This window comes from Camellia sinensis, chromosome 1 (assembly GCF_055761805.1).
Source record: "Camellia sinensis isolate YWXY chromosome 1, ASM5576180v1, whole genome shotgun sequence".
NCBI classification, from domain to species: Eukaryota; Viridiplantae; Streptophyta; class Magnoliopsida; order Ericales; family Theaceae; genus Camellia; species Camellia sinensis.
In genome coordinates this window covers 150,223,539-150,243,373 of record NC_138961.1, presented here as the reverse complement: position 1 = coordinate 150,243,373, position 19,835 = coordinate 150,223,539, and the positions used below count along the sequence as shown (strand labels likewise).

The following is a 19,835-nucleotide window of genomic DNA, read 5'->3' as shown; positions in this document are numbered from 1 at the left end:
ACTTCCCTCCACAGCACAAATTACTGAAAACCTCAAAATGAATTATTTCTGTTTGACTTGCTACAAATCAGTTAAACTATACCTTATAAAGTCCTGCCCTATCAATGTCAAGAATAAGGGAAATTGGGATTCAGTAATAAATGGTGAAAAACAGTAGATCAAGTCTGCAAAAATTGGAATTTTTTTTGTTCATGGAATTAACTCCCTTTTTAATCATCATCACACAAAACATCTTCAAAATTAGTACCACCTTGTGCTTTTGAATTTAGATTGCGTTCCACCTAATAAATAGGCAGGGATGGAGCCAGCGTATGCCATGTGCCAGAGAGGGGCAGCTGCCCCTCTCAAATTTGTGAAAATTACTATCTAATCTATAATTAGATAGTTTTTTAATGTCCCCTTTTCGGTTTGCTCACCAGTCCCATTTTAAAACCTTGAGGCCAGCTGGCCTTGCATGCTGGTGCACCGTTTAGGTCTTGCATCGATTCTAGCTCGATTGTTTTGGATTTTAGTTGATTTTTCCCATATCCCACATTGAAAAATGAACCTCATGACTTCCTTTGAGCCTCCTATATAAATATCCCAAGCCTCTTCATCCAAAAATATTTACAAACACTCAAATTCCTGAGTAAGGCTGCAACTTCCGCACTACTCTAGCTGGCGGTTTCCCTAGTTCAAAGTTTTTTTCCTTGCTCTGGTGGTTCCACATCAAGGCAAGTTCTTGAAGTTATAAAAAGTTCGTGGTTCAAGTCCGAGGGCTTTAGTGGTGGTTCAGCAGCAGTTCTCTCCCTTTCAAAGTTAGTTTCTCTTCTAGGTTTATTTTAATCCTTTCTTCTGTTATTTCTCATATAGTTTAGTTTATGATAGTTTTGATTATGCTATTTTTTTATGCCTTATGCTAAACATGTTCAATTATTTAATTATTGTGTTCATATATACATTTATGTAAGTTTCGCTTTTGTTTCCAAATTCCAAACATTTTAATGCAATTTAAATAAATTTAAAATGTAGTTTCCAAGCAGACCGAAACGACACATTAAAACAAAATTTTGATCCATGAATAGAACATATAAATTTCAATTCAACACAACTGTGAAGAAACTATGAGTGATGATTTTCTGCACATCAGGGGAAATGGAGAACCAAGTAAAGAAAGCACATTCCATCAAATTGTGCACTATACCAATGTAATTGATATTTAAAAGGAAAAAATAAAAAAGAAAAATTAAATATTCTACCGCCAGCTTATAACCTATCCGAAGCTGCTCATATATGCAGAACTGGATCGCGTCAAATGGCAAATCACGCAGTAGAAATGATCCATAACCCTACAATATCAAAAAAGGTCAAGGTACATGCACAACATAATATGCAAAATTCTATATTTCATGACATGTGGGTTACATGAAATATCTACTTACAACTATGAGCAAAACAACAAAACTCCAAAGAAAATTTCTCATACCAACTGAAGTCCTCAAACTTCGCCAAGAGGGAGATGCAAAATTTGGAAACTAAAATATACAGAAACTGAATTTTGGGCACTTGAATTCTATCAAAGAGATGATGGGAAAATATATTTCATACCGCATAGAGACCTTTGAAACCCTCCCTTGAAACAATAGCACGAACAGCATTTGGAGCTGAAGCAAATTGGCTGGTCTGCATCCTTTGCTTAACAACCTGCAGTTTGTCAGAATAAAAAATAAAAAATAAAAAAAAATCAACAGACTAAAAAGCATAAAACTGTAGAAAAGTAGTCCTTGTGAAGATTGCAAACATGAAATGCACAACTTAACTACCTCAGTTGGAACACGGATGAGAGAAGCAGCAAGCCCTCCAATGGCACCTGCAGTCTAAATAAAATTTGACACTCTGAAGAAAGCTGGCCCATAGCGTGGACAAAGGAAAAGCACTTCCAAAGCAAATAAAAAATATTAACAGTAAGGTAGCCCATGCACTGAAGGGAACATGATACAGAATGTAGATGTCCAATATTCAGTTCGCACACAGCAACTTTCCACCATGTGAAGGCTTAATTTACAATTTTATTAAATAATGTCCTTTGGCATTTAATATTTAGTTTCTTATTATTATTTGTTTTCCTATTTTATTAGGGTTTCTAATTTCCCATTTCATTAATTTAGGATAGTTATTAGTTAGCTTATAAATAAGAGACTTTGGCATTGTAATAGGTAGGCTTGAATTAATGTAATTGACAGTTGTTTAAAGCTGTGACATTTATGTGATTAATTAGGGTTGTGGTCCTTGCGTGTTTCTCTCCTCCATTCTCTCCTATTCTCTGTCCCTTAGTTGCACGAAGCGGGAGCGGGGGCGGGAGCGGGGAAGCGTGAGTCAATAGATGTTTCTTAGGTTGGGAGCGCCTCGGGGAGCGGTAATATATAAATATATATATATATATATATGTTTTAATACACATTAAAAGTTTTTTTTATAAATATTTTTTTTAATACATATTAATTATTTTATTTATTTATTATATTTTTTAAATAATGTGTTAAAATATATTAAAATAAATAAAAAAATTAAAATTGGAGAGGGGTGAGATAGACACAAATTATATTATTTATTAGATTTATTATATGTATTATATATATATATATATATTTTATTAGACACAAATATGTTAATATAATTTATTAGATATATATTTTATATAATAAATTAGATATATATATTTTATATATAACCAATTATATTGTTATAGGTTGAAAATAGAGATGCATGACAAGAGAGAGAGAGAGAGAGAGAGAGAGAGAGAGAGAGAGAGAGGAAGGAAGGCAAATCGAAGGCGACGACATGGCGATGCAGATCGGAGGAGCTAACGAGTCTCTACGGCAGATCGGAAGGTAGATCGAAGGCGAGAGACTGAGATCAAAGGCAGATCGAGCAGATCAAAGGCAAATCGAGCAGATCGAAGGCAGACGCACCAGGTTTCTCTCTCTCTCTCTCTCTCCCTCTCTCTCTCTCCCCTTTACGATCCCATTTTCATTTGAATCGCGTTTCTCTCTCCATAGAAACGCGATTCTTACGCATTTCTTTCTAGGAAGCGCGGAATCGCGATTCTGAGTAAGAATCGCGGCCTGTTTGCGCGAATCCTGTAACTAAGCTCTGTCCCCGTCCCTATTCTACATCAAAAGGATAAGATTGGCATATATCATATAACCAAAACAGTTAGAATCCAAGGGCCATTGAGCGATATTACTAGTAGAGGCAAAATGATAAGTCAGAAAGCAGTCAGTCTTTTCGGAAAGTCAGTATTTGCAAGTCTTGTGGTCCGAACATAGTAAAGAGGCGGCACTCCAGAAAGCTTGTGGGGAATGGGGAATGAAGACCAGACAGCTTGATCCTAAGAGAAGAAACAAAGATAAAACCGAGACTCAGGCCAAGGAGATCAGATAGACAAAAAGTACTTTCACTCATAAGGAGAACAAATCCTATCTCTTATCTCTCTAGTTTCGCAACTCTTGGCACAAAATTAGCAGACAATTTGGAGGCAAGGATCAATGTGTTGTTTCAATTACCTGGAATGGAAAAATTTCAAAAACATAGAGGTAAACAATAAAAGAATTTGGAAACATATGCAAATGTTTGGGAACAAACACTAAAGCCTATATAAATATTTATTTTCTCAATAATTGTTTTTTTGATAAATAAAGTTTATTGAAGAAAGAGCATCAAGGATTATATTTTTTCAATAATTAAATAATTGAACATGTTGATATCTGCACATCTGTCTGCATAATGGGCACAAATGTACAATTCAGAAGTAAACTCAATGCGAATCAAGAATTGTTAAATCAATGTCAAACAATTCAATCATATTTGTGTATATGATTCTAAATGTGCATAAGGTTTCAACTAAGGTTTTTACAAAATTATCAAAAAATAATGACATTAGCAACAAACAAAAATTCAAACATTTCCAAGGTGCGGGAGGCCCTTTGGGAAAACAAAGTCAAATTTTGTTTTATTATTATTTTTTTTTAACATGACTAAGGTTCAATAAAGATCCATAAAGACTAAAGCTCATAAACAAAAGGTTTAAACGGTTAGTTGGGAAAGGGGCTTCACCATTGTAAGAGCACTTAGAAAATATGAGGAAGAAGAACTCCGAAAATATGAGGAAGAAGGAATATATTTCTGTTATATTCAAAACTTCTTATCTTACAAGACCAAATGACACTCCTTATATAGGAGATATTACAAACATCATTATAACCCATTATATGCCACTTACATATTATATATTACCACTATCTACCACTATCATATTCTATACATGCCACAAACACCACTATCATATTATATACATGCCACCAACACCACTATCATATGCCACTATCTTATTATCTACCACTATCATATTCTATACATGCCACCAACACCACTATCATATTATATACATTAACACAAATTTCCAGCAAGAGCATACGTTATAGATTCTACCACTAGTAGTAGTAGTGATGAAAAAACAAAAAAGAAAAGTATCAGTGACAATCTTTCCAAAAAAAGATGCTTACAATAACAAAGAAAAAGAAATAATTGACTTAAACATGCTTGTTTCATCTTCTCCTCTTCTCTTTTCTACTTTCTCAGAATTTTCTAGTAAGTTCAATAAATTTTTTTCGCAAATCTTTTCTCTTCACAAAACAAGACAAATAAAAATAATCATTGTTGGATATTCCTAAAAGGAGTTGAAGCAAACTCATTGTTACAGTATTTTTCGAAGTGTTTTGGTGAACTTCAGTGTGTTTCAAACTGTAGTATTGTTTAGGCAGAAATATTAAAATTCCAGTATCCCATTAATGTTTCATGCTGGCTTCCTAGGAAATGGAAGCAATTCAACCATTTTGATGGAAATGAAATGAAATTTTATTCATTGCTTTGAGGATGTCCCGACGAGAAAAGTCAATAAGGATAGAAACTGGAGTCACTAGAACAGGTCTTGCATCCCTTTTGATCATTCCCAATAGAAGTCAGATGGATATTGCATGCCAACACTTAACCTAAACTCCCAAGTTATGTGCCCAATACTTCCAAGACATATCCATATTTTCACATTGTTTTCTTTATTAATTCAATCAGGTAACTAATGCTTCTTGAATATTGTGCCACACATGTACACATCCCTTGGATGACAAAATGTGGCCTTAGAGTACAAAATCAAATTAGAAGTGTGTCAGATGGTGTGACAAGAGTTACTTGGAATACAATGAAGAAGATTAAGCAATATATTCAAGTAAATCATGTTGGATATATTTTAGACAATGTATAAAGCAAGCAACTCCACTTTCCTCACAAATTTTCCATTATTAATAAAAAATTTACTATTTTTTAAATTTTGCTTAGTTATTCAGTTTATATTTTGTTGTACACTCTGAATCAATATAATATTTCAAAAAATATTCATACTATAATGTGTGCGTGATGGTGTCTCTGCACCCTGTATCGTTTTTATGCTGTCATATAGAGGCAAACTCAATATACAGCCAAGTTGTCAGGCAATGTCAGGGCACAAGCAATCAAACTAATCCAACAGCACCATTGGACAGGTTGAGTGGTGTTTGAACAAAATGTGGCAAATATAGAGAAAAGTTATAGACCATAGAATGGAGGCAAATCAGACACGGTAGAGAAATTTCTGAACCACAGGATAGCTGTTCTAGGAGACACCGGACTAACTTCGTTGTTTTAGTGCAATCAATTATGTAATGTATTTTCTAAACCACCACAAGGAAAAAACCATCTGTGAAGGATGCTCAGGTCCAATGGTCTTAACCTAAGAAGCACAAATACTTCTAAGAAGGTAACGTGCCGTGTCTGACACCAACACGACACAACACTCGTCAAACACTTCCCAACACTTAGACACACATGAAACACATTACAAGTTTGAATAAAATATTTAGAATCAAATGATAAAACAAAAACAACGTAAATTTATACCTATTTTCCTTCTTTAGACTTTAAAAATTATTATCTTTGACTTAAATATTCATAAATATGACATGTAGTAATTATTTATTCTTATATATGACATATAATAAATATATAAAATTATATATTAAGCACACGTCCCCTACATGTCGTGTCTTTATTTTTTGAAAATGTCCATATCGACGTGTCCGTGTCCGTGCTTCTTAGGTCTTAACCAAGGCAATACAATAACCACATGTAAATGATATGATCTTTCCACACTGATCAGAACCTTCATATTCCACTAATGAAGTTAAAATCATATTTCATATCACTCACAATGACATGCCATTGTCAATTCAATATAGTAGTATTTCAAAGGGAGAAGAGAAAATATCCTTACCAAATGAGCTACAACACTAAGATTGTCAGGGAAAATCTTCAACAATTTTTGCTTTGTTGGTTCATAAACACCAACAAACATTGCAGAAGCCCTGTGAATAGGAAAATTTATCATCAAAAGCATTGAAATATATATACATCTAATGTCAAGATTAATAAAACTGCAACATTGTCAAAGGTTTCTTTATCTTTTACAACATCTAGACTGAACTTTTTAATTAGCAAAGAGGAAAAGTAACTATGACTCTGAAAGTAAGTAGGCAAAGGAAATGCTAGAAGATTTTAAGGCATTGAAATTTTTTCCAGATTTCATAGTTTAACTCAAACATGCTGATGATATAAACAACAACGTTAGCTCAGTTTCCAACATCTTAAGCTTTTAGAGAAGACAGTTGGTATCAAACAGGTGGACTTTCATAAACATTGGCCTCGGAAATTTCCGTGAAAACAACAAAAGAAAGTTTTCCTCTTGCTACCACAAAACAACAAGCGAGCTAAAAAAATTTGAGGATGAAGGGAGCTGCTAATAGCCCCACCTTCTTTATTTTATTTTATTTTTTTTACAAATTAACCCCAACATAAAATACCAATTTTATCCTCATCCCTAACCTCCCAAACCCAAACCCAAACCCCAACCCCAACCCCAACCCCAACCCCAACCAACTCTACTCCACACACTACAACCACCACCTGCAGCCACCCATAATCAGGGGCTAGTATAAGCTATGAAGTACGGATATGGATATGGATACAGCGATACGAAAAAACCTATCAAAATAGGATACATACAGGTACAGACAAGACATATTGAAAAAAAATATATAATATTATTATTATATTATACATGAGCTCAAAGAATAGTGGGAAATCATCCATCAAAAACTCTATATTAGTTTAAGAGTCAATAGTTAGTTTACTTGTTTTTTTTTTTTGCCCCCGCTGAATACATTAACATGATAAAATCTGAAAAAGTAAAGTACTACTTTAATCTCACTATTTTCTTCTTAAGTAACAAATAAGAAAATATAGAAAATTATTCTTGTATTTATTCTAACAATTATACTTTAATATGCACACAAAAAAAATTACAATTTCAATTTTTTTATAGTTTGAGTGTGAGGCCTAGAGCGTCTGAAAAGTATATGATACTTCTCAAAATTAACATCAAGTATCATTTACATTTAGGAAGTATCGGATACGTATCCATGAGTATCCAAGGAATATCGGTATCCAATATAGACACGATATGGATACAACTCCCTTTTAAAAGTATCGATGCTTCATAGTGTATAACATATAAAATCCATATTAACATGAGAACAAGTAGCCTGGAAATCTATGGAAGTAATCCAGTTCAAATTGCACTTACGGTAGAACTCCAACAAGATTTCCAGCCAGTCCAGAATAAAGCCCCTTCAAAATTATTTCTCCCCCACCACGAGCTGCCTTTAATAAGAGAATTTGATGGAAAAATTAACAAAAGTCATATAAAAACTCATTACATAATAATAATAATAAAACGTGTAAATTGTTGGGAATATATAAAGAAGTGTTAAATTCACCCTTAAGGATTCGGTACACTTTCTGTTATACAGTCTCATATTTTAAGGATAAGACATTGGCATAGGAATCCAAACATTTTCTGCCATCATTTTGAGTCCCGAAACAGAAAGGTCAAGAAATGGATTAAAAAGCTAAGATGTGAAAACAAAAAAGAATAAAAGACTATTTTTGTGAAATAAACCTATAGCAAAAATATATTTGAGCAAAGAATTTCATGTCTTTGATCCACACAGATGCAATACAGTCAAGAGGCTAGAGGGTACATATGTGTTGAATTGGTATTGCTACATATCTACTTAAGTCATCAAACCAGGTTCATTACCGGACCTGTATAGTTCATACTTAATAGTGTCAGGAAATCGCAACCAATGCAACACAGATAAACACGGTAAACGAAATGTCTAGCTAATGATGATTAACACTCCTCTTACTCACACATCAGGCCAAGACATTGCATTTAAACATCAAGATGTGAATACAAGGCAAAGTTCTTAATATTCATTTCAAATCAGCATAACCCATACAGTTGACCTGCCTGAAGTCGCGTCTTTATTGTATCAATTGGGTATAGAGCTGTTTCAACAACAACTCCAGCTGTCCCTCCTGCTATAACACCCTCTGCAATATTCACCATAATAGTTAGAGACATGAAATGTACAGACAGATCTTTCTGTCCGCTCTAGCATCAATAAATCTAACAAACTAAAAATATTTGGACTAAAATACATTGTTTTCTCCCTTTTTAATGAACAAAGAGTGAAAATTTTAAACCTTCAAGCATTATTTCAGATGCAAAAGATTTGTTTGTTCCAACAGTCCAATTTTGGTATTTTACATGTTTTAATTGTTAGATTTCTAATATATCTCATTTTTATTATAGACACCAGAATCTTGCAACTGTAGTGACTGCTTACTCATTTTCTATGCAAGATGATGCTTCAACTCGGTAATCCAACTATGAAAGTTTCTAATCACTTGAATAAAGCTGTATGCATGGCTAACAAGAATTGCTAGTGTTTAAAATCCTTATTGCTGCTTTTCCATACATCTATATGTCAAGCAAGAGAATCAGAAACAAAAACTTTTTCACTTAATTACTGTTGATTTCCATGTACTCGAATTAGCAAGTCTATACAACATGGAAAAATTCAATGTTTATGTTTTGGTTCTTTTGTTTTGGTGTTATTTTCATAGTAACCAAAATGAAGTTCAATCTTTTATGATCAGTATTATCTTACAAAAATAATACTTCCTCTTCCAAAATAAATCTACCCTACAACCTTTGCCATTGCTCAAAGAAATAGTTAAAGCTTGGCCCTTATCTCTGTACCGAGTCCACCCCTCCCAACACCTTCAGGATGGGCAGACCAAACACTAGGTGATGACCTTTCAGGTCTTTAATCATCTACATACACTTAAGGAATTTGAGCTAGAAATTCTGCTCAAACTTATGTCTTCCAACCAAATTCTGGCATTCAATACATGCTTTCAGCTCAGATACAATAACCACTGAAAAAACTTCAGCATTAGTCTATAAGCATACCAAAAAAAATTCGTAAAAAATCAAATGGCTTGTCTTCTCCTGTGCTGACTGACGCAAAAAACCTTTTTGTTTCCAACTGTAAATTCCGTGCTTTCCCATTGGACGCATCTGCAAAAACAGACCACCTGCTCAAACAAGCAGTGAAAAATACAACACAACATTACTGAGGTAAACGTTAACCAGAATCAATAGATAAACTCGTAGAAAAATAAGATTTGCAATACCCGATGTAAAATAAATTGATAGATAGAGAATAAATTGTATGTATTATTGATTGATGTTTGTAATTGTTGATCTATTGAATGTTACAATGATTCCTATATATAGAAGAGTAGGTGGTAGTAGGTGGTAGATGGAGTAGGTAAAGTGGAGGTGGTAGGTGGAGTAGGTGAAGTGGAGGTGGTAGTGGTGTAGTGGGTTTAGTGGAGTAGGTGAGGTAGTAGTGGTGTAGTGGGTTAGGTTTAGTGGGTGAAGTAGGTGATAGGTTTTAACAGCCCCCCGCAAACTCAAGGGGGATAGGAACTAACCAACTTGAGTTTGGAGAGAGTAACAAAACAAGAAAATACATAAAAATAAAAGAGGATAGGAGACACTGTATGGTCGTGTCAGACCGTTGGTGAAGACACTATATGGTTATGGCAGACCGATGTAAAAGACACTGGCTCGTGTTGGACCGATGTAGAAGACAGTTTATGGGGTCATGTCGGACCGTTGTAGCAGACAATGTTGTGACAGTTGTTGTGACAGTTTACGGAGTCTTGCTGGACCCTTGTAGAAACTAACCGGAATCAATGTCGGGACAGTTTACAGAGTCTTGTCGGACCCTTGTAGAAACTAACCGGAATCAATGTCGGGACAGTTTACAGAGTCTTGTCGGACCCATGAAGGAGCTAACCGGAATCAATGTCGGGACAGTTTACAGAGTCTTGTCGGACCCATGAAGGAGCTAACCGGAATCAATGTCGGGACAGTTTACAGAGTTTTGTCGGACCCCTAAAAAGTCGCACCCGCAAAAGGTGTGCCCAATCGGTCAAAAAAGGCGTGCCATCAAAAGGCGTGCCCAATCCATAAAAAGACGTGCCATCAAAAGGCGTGCCATCAAAAGACGGGCCATCAAAAGGCGCGCCCATGTTGTCGTCGAGCGCCGAGCGGCGCATGATGCGCTTGTCTGCCTCTTCGTTAGGGCTTTATAAACTGAGGCGGAGGCTGTGCTTGAGACAGAAGCAAAAACAAAAAAATTTTGTGAAAAAACTTCTGAAAAAACTCTTCATTTTCTGAGAGAGATATTCGTTTTCTGAGAGATTGTCTTTAAGAGCTGCAAATCTTGAAACACTCTGTAATACTCGGTTGCCCAGAAAATGGCCTCTTCTTCCCGTTCAGCTACCCAGAATATGGCCTCTTCGTCCCGTGGTCTGCTCACTCTCTTTCCCGACCTCAACGAGTCAACAAGAGAGATAACTGGTGCGGTGGCCAGTGAACCTCAACCAAGCGCCTCTGGTTTTGCTCCGTTGAACTTTCCGATGCGGTCGGTGGAGCAAAAAATGGCAGTGCAAACTGATATTGAGGCCAATCAGTATACTTTGAAGTCATGTGTGGAGACCATGACGGCGGTCACAAACCTGTCGCACCGGCTGCAGAGTAGGACAAATGAGGTGCAACAGTTAAACGCCCAACTGGCTCTGCTCCAACGCATGTATAAGGATGCGCGAGCAGAGATAAGTGTGCTAAAGGCAGAAAATAAGGAGCTGAAGCGGAAGGCCACCGTGATGTTCCGATTTGGAGGTCCACCATATGCTGTAGTGGAGGAGCAGGGTGGAGTGAGCGTGCCCAGTGGAGTGGGAAACACGGAGGCAACACCGGCAAGGGCCGCCCAGGACGGAGGCAAAAAGAAGAGACCTGCGGCAGAGTAGAGAAGAAAAATCCCACTGTGGGTGTGGTTGTTGTGTTGTGGTTGGGTTTGTTTGTTGTGGTTTTTTTTTTTTTTTTTGGTGTAGAATGGTGATCAGGGCGAAGTCCCGATAGAAACAAAATGAGTGTATTGTGCAAATCTAAATGGCTTGAAGGTACAAGACTGAGCAGAAAAATGAGATTGAATGAATAGAAGGTTTTCTTTTTTTTTTTTTTTTTTTTTTTTGGATAAAATAAAATAAATAAAGAAAAAAATAATAATAATTAATTTTGAAAGCAAACGGAGGAAAGAGAGGGACAAACTCATGTGGATGTCATGATAAGAAAAGGCATAAGAAAGAAAAAAGAGAAAAATGCAAACAGGAGTGGAGACAAATTGAGTGGAATTCGGTGGAAAGAAGAGAGAAATTAGGATTATAAATTGCTTTGGCTAGTGGTAGGGCCCACCAGCACTATTCACTTCAAAAATGTGGAATGGTGAGCAAGAGGTGGAAACAACAAGCTTGTCTTTACCCACGATGCCCTCAAGAGTCTGCAGCAGGCTGAGAGATGCAGCAAGATCATTGGCCCATATGTTTCTACCATCAACCACTCCAGCAAAGAGGTATTTTCCTGACGGGAATCCACTTGTAATCAAATCAAGAGTTTGTGCTCCGCGAACCAGATCAAAACCAAAACCAGTGACACACTTCAGGCTGGTGAGGGTTTTAAATGCCTTAGCTGGAACATCAGCAAAGTAAGTCTCGACAATAACATTCAGGCCTGACAAAGCTGATTCTAGCTCAGAGTAGGCAGCAGTGAATGCTTGCAATTGGTGAGATTCAAGATCCTTCACAAGGGTGGGCTCATCAAACTGAATCCATGATGCACCAGCGGCCTTTAGCTCGGCAACAACTTCCTTATAGATTGGAAGGATTTTGTCTAAGAGGGTGAGAAGAGAAAATGATTTCTCGACACCCTTTGCAGGTTTTGAGAGCAACAAATAGGACACAGGGCCAACAAGGACTGGAACGGTATCTACTCCAAGCGCCTTAGCCTCCTTATATTCATCAACAGCCTTGTGGGAAGCATATGAGAACTTGATCTCAGGTCCCAACTCAGGGACAATGAAATGGTAGTTGGTGTCGAACCACTTGGTCATCTCCATAGCAGGTACAGAGGCATTTCTTCTAGCCATGGAGAAGTAAGTGTCAAACCCAATCTCACCACCTGCCCAACCATATCTAGGGGGAACAGCGCCAAGCATCGCGGTTGTATCAAGCACCTGATCATAGTAAGAGAATGTGTTGCTAGGAATATACTTGATGCCAGCACTGGCCATCTGCTTCCAGATGGAAGACCTCAGATCGGCTGCGACCTTTTTCAAATCCTCAGCACTGCTCTTCTTATCCCAGAAGGATTCCAATGCAAACTTGAGCTCTCTCTTGGGGCCCATGCGAGGATATCCAACGATGTGGGAGGCCATTTTTCTTTAGGAGGTAGAACCGGAAGAGAGAGAAATCTGCGACTGGTTCTTGGTGAGTGAAGGCGGAGTTTCGGTTCAGTTATGGAATTTGTGACAGCGGAGTGAAGGTATGTGTAGAGGTCTGGCGGACGGCCAAGGTGAGACTGCCGCCCGCCGGTGAAACAGAATGACTAGGTTGTTAACCTTGCTCTGATACCATGTAAAATAAATTGATAGATAGAGAATAAATTGTATGTATTATTGATTGATGTTTGTAATTGTTGATCTATTGAATGTTACAATGATTCCTATATATAGAAGAGTAGGTGGTAGTAGGTGGTAGATGGAGTAGGTAAAGTGGAGGTGGTAGGTGGAGTAGGTGAAGTGGAGGTGGTAGTGGTAGAGTGGGTTTAGTGGAGTAGGTGAGGTGGTAGTGGTGTAGTGGGTTAGGTTTAGTGGGTGAAGTAGGTGATAGGTTTTAACACCCGAGTATTTTTCTAACCACCAAATTGGACTATTGAGATAATTCTTTACAAGATGAGCACAAATGAGGATCATAAGCTCTTTAAGAGCAATGGTAAAATTACTTTTCTATATACTCATACTATAGAAGACACCCTAATATAAGTTCCTTATCACTGAAATCGCAGATCCAACTAGGTTTCTGCATTGATTTCACTCACACTGAAAGATAGATTCTTACTAAGAACTAAGACTAGAGAACAACTGGTCAAATTGTACCTTGCTTACTTTGTTGTGGTATAATTGTTATAATGATTTCATAAGTTCATAATTATGGAATGTTCTAACAAAATGGTAAAAACATAAGCCTGGATATCTTATCAGACCATCTTTAAGATGGCCAGATTTTGCATTCTCTCCAGTTGGTGAAATGATAGAAGCCTAAAGCAACTGAACTAGCGGTTAATAAATTCTTCATCTGAAGTGACTGAAGATTCTTCATGGGCAAGTGTACAATACCAATCCACTAAAACTTCTCCACAGCAGTAAAATGTCACAAACCAAGGTCTGGTTTTCCGAGAAGTATCTTCAGCTCTTGTTAAAATTCTCTTAAACACTAAACAAATCTGAAGCAGTAAGCATTTTACTAATTCCCTTGCACACAGCTAGCTCCATGACAATCTTTATGGCCACTGCTACACCAAAGGACAAATAGAGGATCTGTAGCATAGGCAGAAGCACATAGCATGCACCTTATAATTCCACATAATAACTCATGCTCCTCAAACGCTGTTCTATTAATCATCAACATACTGTATAAAGTATCTATTAGAGTACATAGAACCAACCTGGACCTAACCTAAACATGATGACCTAAACATGATGATTGAACAAAGCAGGGATAAATAGCTAGAAGAGGTGGAACCAACCTGCACCAAACCTAAACATGATGACCACACAAAACAGGGATATTTCAAGCAGACAAGAACTGCCTCTGCAGATCGGAGACTACTTTCGCCATTTTCAAATTTGGTTCACACATCATGTGGTATACATTTTTCATCTCTTTGTGAAGCAAGAAGGAATTCCTAAAATCCTTCAGTTTCTGTCCATCAAATGATAAACTGAGGCAGCAACAGTAACTGGGTCCACCCATAGAACAACTGAAGAAGGCATTGCAACTTGGAATGCTCAAGGAAACTTCTAGAGTCCATCCACCGACAGCATTATCAATTCCACACATACTTTATCAGTTAGTTCTACCATCACTTAGATAGTCGAAACACTTGGGTTGGGCCCAAGGATAAACTGCTACAAGCATTGAATTACATTTATGTAAGATTCCTTGCAACAACTATGCTCAACTTCTTCTTCTTCTTCTCTCTCTCTCTCTCTCTCTTTTTTTTTTTTTTTTTTCGATAGCAGGAAAATTAAAAGGCAATAACAGTGATAAGTAAATCAACTTCTGCATGTCAATGAACTCAAAACATCTATAAATTTAGATTCAATTCCAGAAATATTACTAAGAAAGGTAAACAACAATTTGTTTTTGATATGTATGCATGTACAAAGTGAAGCGTGGTGATAGAAACTATGTAGCACTGTGAATGACAAGTAATCTTGAGTTTATTCAACAGGTTTAATCATTTGGCATGTTTATTTGATGCTATACACCGATATTTTAAATTTATACTCTTTGCTAAAGCAACACTTGCTAAGAAGCTCAAATACTTTTATGGAGGAGGCATGTCATGTCGGACATGACACTTTGCAGATACTCTTAGGCCCTGTTTGTTTGGCTTCATAAGTGAGTGGATTGGACTAATAGTGAGGGAGGATCACATAGAGGGTGTTTGGTTGTGGAAGATTGTGATGGGATTAACACTCCAAAGGGACTAGCAATCCCTCTCCTTGGTTGGACTAGCATGGAAGGAAAACATATGGGATTAGAAATCTAGTGATGGGATTAATGGATTAAAATATTAAATAAAAAGGATTAAAGTATTTTTAATATTATTTTTTTCAAATAATTTATTTGTGAAAAAAAATTTGAATTTTTTAATAAATACTAAAAAATATGATGTTTTTATATTTAGTGAATTTTTAAATGATTTTTACTCAAAATTTATATTTTTTAAGTGTCTAGATTAAGTGGACTTAAAAAGTACAAAAATAATAACAATTATAATATTATAAAATACTAAAAATTAAAAAATATTAATTTTATATTAATACTATTTATTGTATTATTAATCCGGTGGTGAACAAACAAACACTCTTTATCCTTCATCTCCAACTTAGTACCACTACATTAATAATCTCCTCACTCAATCCTACCATACTCTTAATCCCTTCCATCCTATGGAGCCAAACAAACGAGGCCTTAAAAAGCATGTCAAACACTTCTTGATTTAGAATGATTAACAAGAATTGAAATATCACTTTTGTCAAAATCGCAAGAATATGTCAAACCTAAAAGGTCCTCACTTGAGGCCATGTTGAAGAGTTTCTACCATGTTGATACTAACACACATTAATCACACCAAAATGCCAACGTTGCAAACACATATATATTACCATGACAAAATGCCAAAGTTGTAGTTCTAAAAATTATTAATAAAAGAAGGCATTTTGAACATGCATAACACTTTTGTCCTATATTAGGCAGTTTTTCAAAGTTCTAAAAATTATTAATAGAAGAAGGCATTTCGAACATGCATAACACTTTTGTCCTAGATTAGGCGGTTTTCAAAATATCCCAAAGCTATGCAACAAAATTTAGCCTATGCGTTCATTACTTCATAGACTTCACAATATTTCATTGGTTGATAATGTCCACCTTTTGCTTGCGACAGCTATAATTCTCGAATTGAAACTAGGAGGTACAACTTGGGTGAGCCAACCCAGGTTCAACCTACAAAATTATTTGGGCAGTATAATTTCAAATTGGTCTAAACTTGACCTGAATTAAATTCAGTCCATGCCTGAGCCAAGACGCCCACAACCCAAGCTACTTGAACTCTATTATTATTATTATTATTATTTTCTCATGTTGGATTAAATCGTACTGCAATATAAAAATAAAAATAAAATAAAGCACAATCTGAATCAATCGCACAATATCTCTCCCCTCCTACCCCGTCCACCTCCCTGCAAGATCCCGTACCACCACTGCCTCCCAGTGACAACCCCGGTTGGGTAAAGATAGCTTTAAAAAATTAATGTCTTCATCGCGTGTGCATCTTGCCAGCAATTATCATATATAAGGGAAAACATTAGACTCTAATCAATTTTCTTATTATGTTTCATGTTGATCATTTTTTTATTTCTTTTTTTCTCTTTTATTTTCAAAAAGTTCAATACATTGATTTTAGGACAATTCAAATGTTCAATCAAAATAAAAAATTTATGTTGAATTCAGCCAACACGAGCCTACCCGAGTTCTTCGAGATAAGCTCGGCTCAGGCATGGGCCGGGCTTGACAAATCCCTCTAACACTCTGTTTGGTTTGAGTGATTTGGAAAGAAAATAAAAGAAATGGAGAGAAATTGATTTCCCTTGTTTGGATTACCAAATATGAGAGAAATTGAGAGAAATACATTTATCTAACCCCTATTTTCAGGCCAAGTTTGGCAACTCCAATATAATTCATCTTTTTATCTTTTTATCTTTTTTCCATCACATCACCTCTCTACTTTTCTGCACATCTTTTCGTAAAAAGACAACAAGTACACTTATTTAGGTCATCCCAAACAACCCCTCAATCTCTCCAAAAGTGGAGAGAAATGAAAGCACTATTATTTTATTATAATACCAAAACTACCATTTTAGATACAGAACAAATAAAAAGACTAATTTGATAATATAACATTACATCATTTCTTTTCCTTTCTTTTATGTTACTTACCCAATCCTAACCAAACAAGATAGGAGAAATCAATATCATTTCTTTTCTATTCTCTCTTATCTATCCAAACAAAAGGAAAGAAATCACAATATATATATATATATATATTTTTTCATTTTCTTTTCTTTTCTTTTCTCTTATGACTTAATCATTTCTTTGCTTTTCTGTAAATTTGGGATTGAACTTGGAGCCTCTGCTAGACCGAACCCTCCTGAGTTGCAGGGCTAGCTAAATGAAATTGACCATCAAGTAAATGTAAATGTAAATAACTAGAGTCACAATTTTAACTCGGGAATAGTCTCAAAGACAAAAATGCTTGCAATCAAAGGTCAAATGTCAAAAAAAGTTACCTGATGAGAAAATACAAGAGCTTTTCGAGTCCACTGCTAATGTAAGAGGACCCATCCAAAAAAAAACTACTACAGAATCAACTAAATTTGATCAGAAAATTGCTCGTCATCAAATTGATCAATTTTAAACCAAACCACCAAAATAAACATATATATATATATATATAGAGAGAGAGAGAGAGAGAGAGAGAGAGAGAGAGAGATTACAGCGGAGCAGAGTCGAGCAGAGCAGTGCTGTAATTCTCGTTCCTTCGGAAATGTGGGTAAGGTGTGTGTATGTGGGCCAATTTCCCGGGCATTCACCTAAATAAGCTAAAATAGTAAATCAATTCTCAAAATAAGTTTAGTTTTCAAAGAATTTTTAAAATAAGTTAACTCGCGGTTCATAATCGCGATTTTAACATATTTCACCAGTTTCGCGTGAAAGTTGAGAATTCTTAAATTTGTGGTTACGAAAAGCGATTTTGATTAAGAAATCGCGGTTGCAAAACGCGATTTTAATTAATTTTTTTTTTCTTTTGAACTCGCTATTACAAACCACGATTTCATAAAAAAAAAAAAATTTTATTCTAAACTCACTGTTTTTAACCACGCTTTTAGGGAAAAAAAAAAATTTTGTGAACTCATGGTTTGTAACCACAAGTTTAGAACACTGACACCCTACACATCACTCATACTTAGGGTTGGTTTGGGGTGTCCTAAAAAAGTGCAATTTTTGTCTTTTTACAAAAAGATGTGCAGAAAAGTAGAGAGGTGATGTGATGGAAAAAAGATAAAAAGATGGATTATATAGTAGATGCCAAACCAACCCTTAATATATATATATATATATATTTTAATATATATTTATAATTTAATATATATATATATATATATTTTATTTCATAAAATTGAAATTAATATAAAATAATTATTTCTTTATTTTAATTCTTAATTTTTTTTAATTTTACTGTTCAGGGATAAAAAAAAAAAAAATTTGATTTTTGGGTTTAAGGTTTAATTCTTAAAATTTATTTATTTTTATTTTAGGGTTTAGGATTTATAAAAAAAATAAATTTTAAGAATTAAATTCTAAATTCTAAACCCTAAATTCTAAACTCTAAAATAAAAATAAATAAATTTTAAGAATTAAACCCTAAACCTTAAAATAAAAAATAAATAAATTTTATCTCTATACACTAAGGTGGCGTTGGTAACATTTACGTTTTTGGTTTATGTTTACAAAAATTTTATAAACTGGTTTCTGTTTATTTTTAAAAAAACATAAATTACAAACGTGTTTGGTTTGAACAAAATGTTTAAAAAAAATTTAAAACATAAACTAAAAATATGTTTGTTCAAATCTAAAATATTTATATTTATACTTATTATTTATGACAGTGGGATTACACATATTATAATTGAAAAAAATTAATTAAAAAAATAATTATACTTATTGAAAAATAATTAAAAAAATTAATTAAAAATAATTAAAAAATAATAATTAAAAAAATTTATATGTGTGATCCCACTGTCATAAATTATATGTGTGATCCCACTGTCATAAATTTTGTTTAATTATTTTTTTTAAGTTTTTTAATTAATTTTTTAATTAATTATACTTTTTTAAGGTTTAATTTTTTTTTCAATTAGAATTTAGGGTTTAGAATTTAGAGTTTAATTCTTAAAATTTATTTTTTTTATAAATCCTAAACCCTAAAATAAAAATAAATAAATTTTAAGAATTAAACCTTAAACCCAAAAATCAAAAAAAATAAATTTTATCCCTAAACAGTAAAATTAAAAAAAATTAAGAATTAAAATAAAAAAATAATTATTTTATATTAGTTTCAATTTTGTGAAATAAAATTTATATATATATATATATTAAATTATAAATATATATTAAAATATATATATATATATATATATTAAGTATGAGTGATGTGTAGGGTGTTAGTGTTCTAAACTCGTGGTTACAAACCACGAGTTCACAAACAAAAAAATTTTCCCTAAAAGCGTGGTTAAAAACAGCGAGTTCAAAACAAATTTTTTTTTTATGAAATCGTGGTTTGTAACAGCGAGTTCAAAAGAAAAAAAAAATTAATTAAAATCGCGTTTTGTAACCGCGATTTCTTAATAAAATCGCTTTTCGTAACCACGAATTTAAGATTTCCCAACTTTCACGCGAAACAGGCGGAATATGTTGAAATCGCGATTGTGAACCGCGAGTTAGCTTATTTTGGGAATTCTTTCAAAACTAGGCTTAGTTTGGAAATTCCTGTACTATTTTAGCTTATTTATGAAAATGGCCCCAATTTCCTTGTTTGGGGCGTT

At 34.6% G+C, this 19,835-nt stretch overlaps 2 protein-coding genes and 1 long non-coding RNA gene across 5 annotated transcripts in view; 1 reads left to right on the top strand and 2 right to left on the bottom strand.

Moving 5' to 3' along the window:
- Positions 1–17,937, bottom strand: part of SAMC1 (S-adenosylmethionine carrier 1) — a 38,089-nt gene extending 20,152 nt beyond the window's left edge. The window contains exons 1-9 of one of the 3 annotated variants that reach the window (XM_028256709.2): positions 17,727–17,937; positions 17,520–17,588; positions 9,449–9,556; positions 8,437–8,523; positions 7,712–7,784; positions 6,344–6,434; positions 1,803–1,856; positions 1,588–1,683; positions 1,239–1,328 (exon numbers count right to left, since the gene is read on the bottom strand). In XM_028256709.2, the coding sequence (XP_028112510.2) occupies positions 1,239–1,328; positions 1,588–1,683; positions 1,803–1,856; positions 6,344–6,434; positions 7,712–7,784; positions 8,437–8,523; positions 9,449–9,556; positions 17,520–17,574 (654 nt within the window). In that variant the 5' untranslated portion in view covers positions 17,575–17,588; positions 17,727–17,937. Of the gene's footprint in view, positions 1–1,238; positions 1,329–1,587; positions 1,684–1,802; positions 1,857–6,343; positions 6,435–7,711; positions 7,785–8,436; positions 8,524–9,448; positions 9,574–17,519; positions 17,589–17,726 lie in introns of all 3 variants that reach the window. The other 2 variants (XM_082886903.1, XM_082886907.1) reach the window with 2 other exon arrangements.
- Positions 605–14,792, top strand: LOC145798633 (uncharacterized). The gene is made up of 2 exons (XR_014339862.1): positions 605–797; positions 14,162–14,792. It is a non-coding gene; the product is annotated as an uncharacterized LOC145798633 (long non-coding RNA).
- Positions 11,560–12,945, bottom strand: LOC114263592 (5-methyltetrahydropteroyltriglutamate--homocysteine methyltransferase). The gene has a single exon (XM_082886926.1). It carries the CDS (start codon positions 12,819–12,821, stop codon positions 11,787–11,789), a length of 1,035 nt encoding a protein of 344 aa, XP_082743052.1. The 5' UTR covers positions 12,822–12,945; the 3' UTR covers positions 11,560–11,786.
- Positions 17,938–19,835: the final 1,898 nt, after the last annotated feature.

Coding starts and splice junctions, on each gene's coding strand:
- LOC114263592 (XM_082886926.1), bottom strand. CDS start 12,821: ATGGCCTCCCACATCGTTGGATATCCTCGCATGGGCCCCAAGAGAGAG.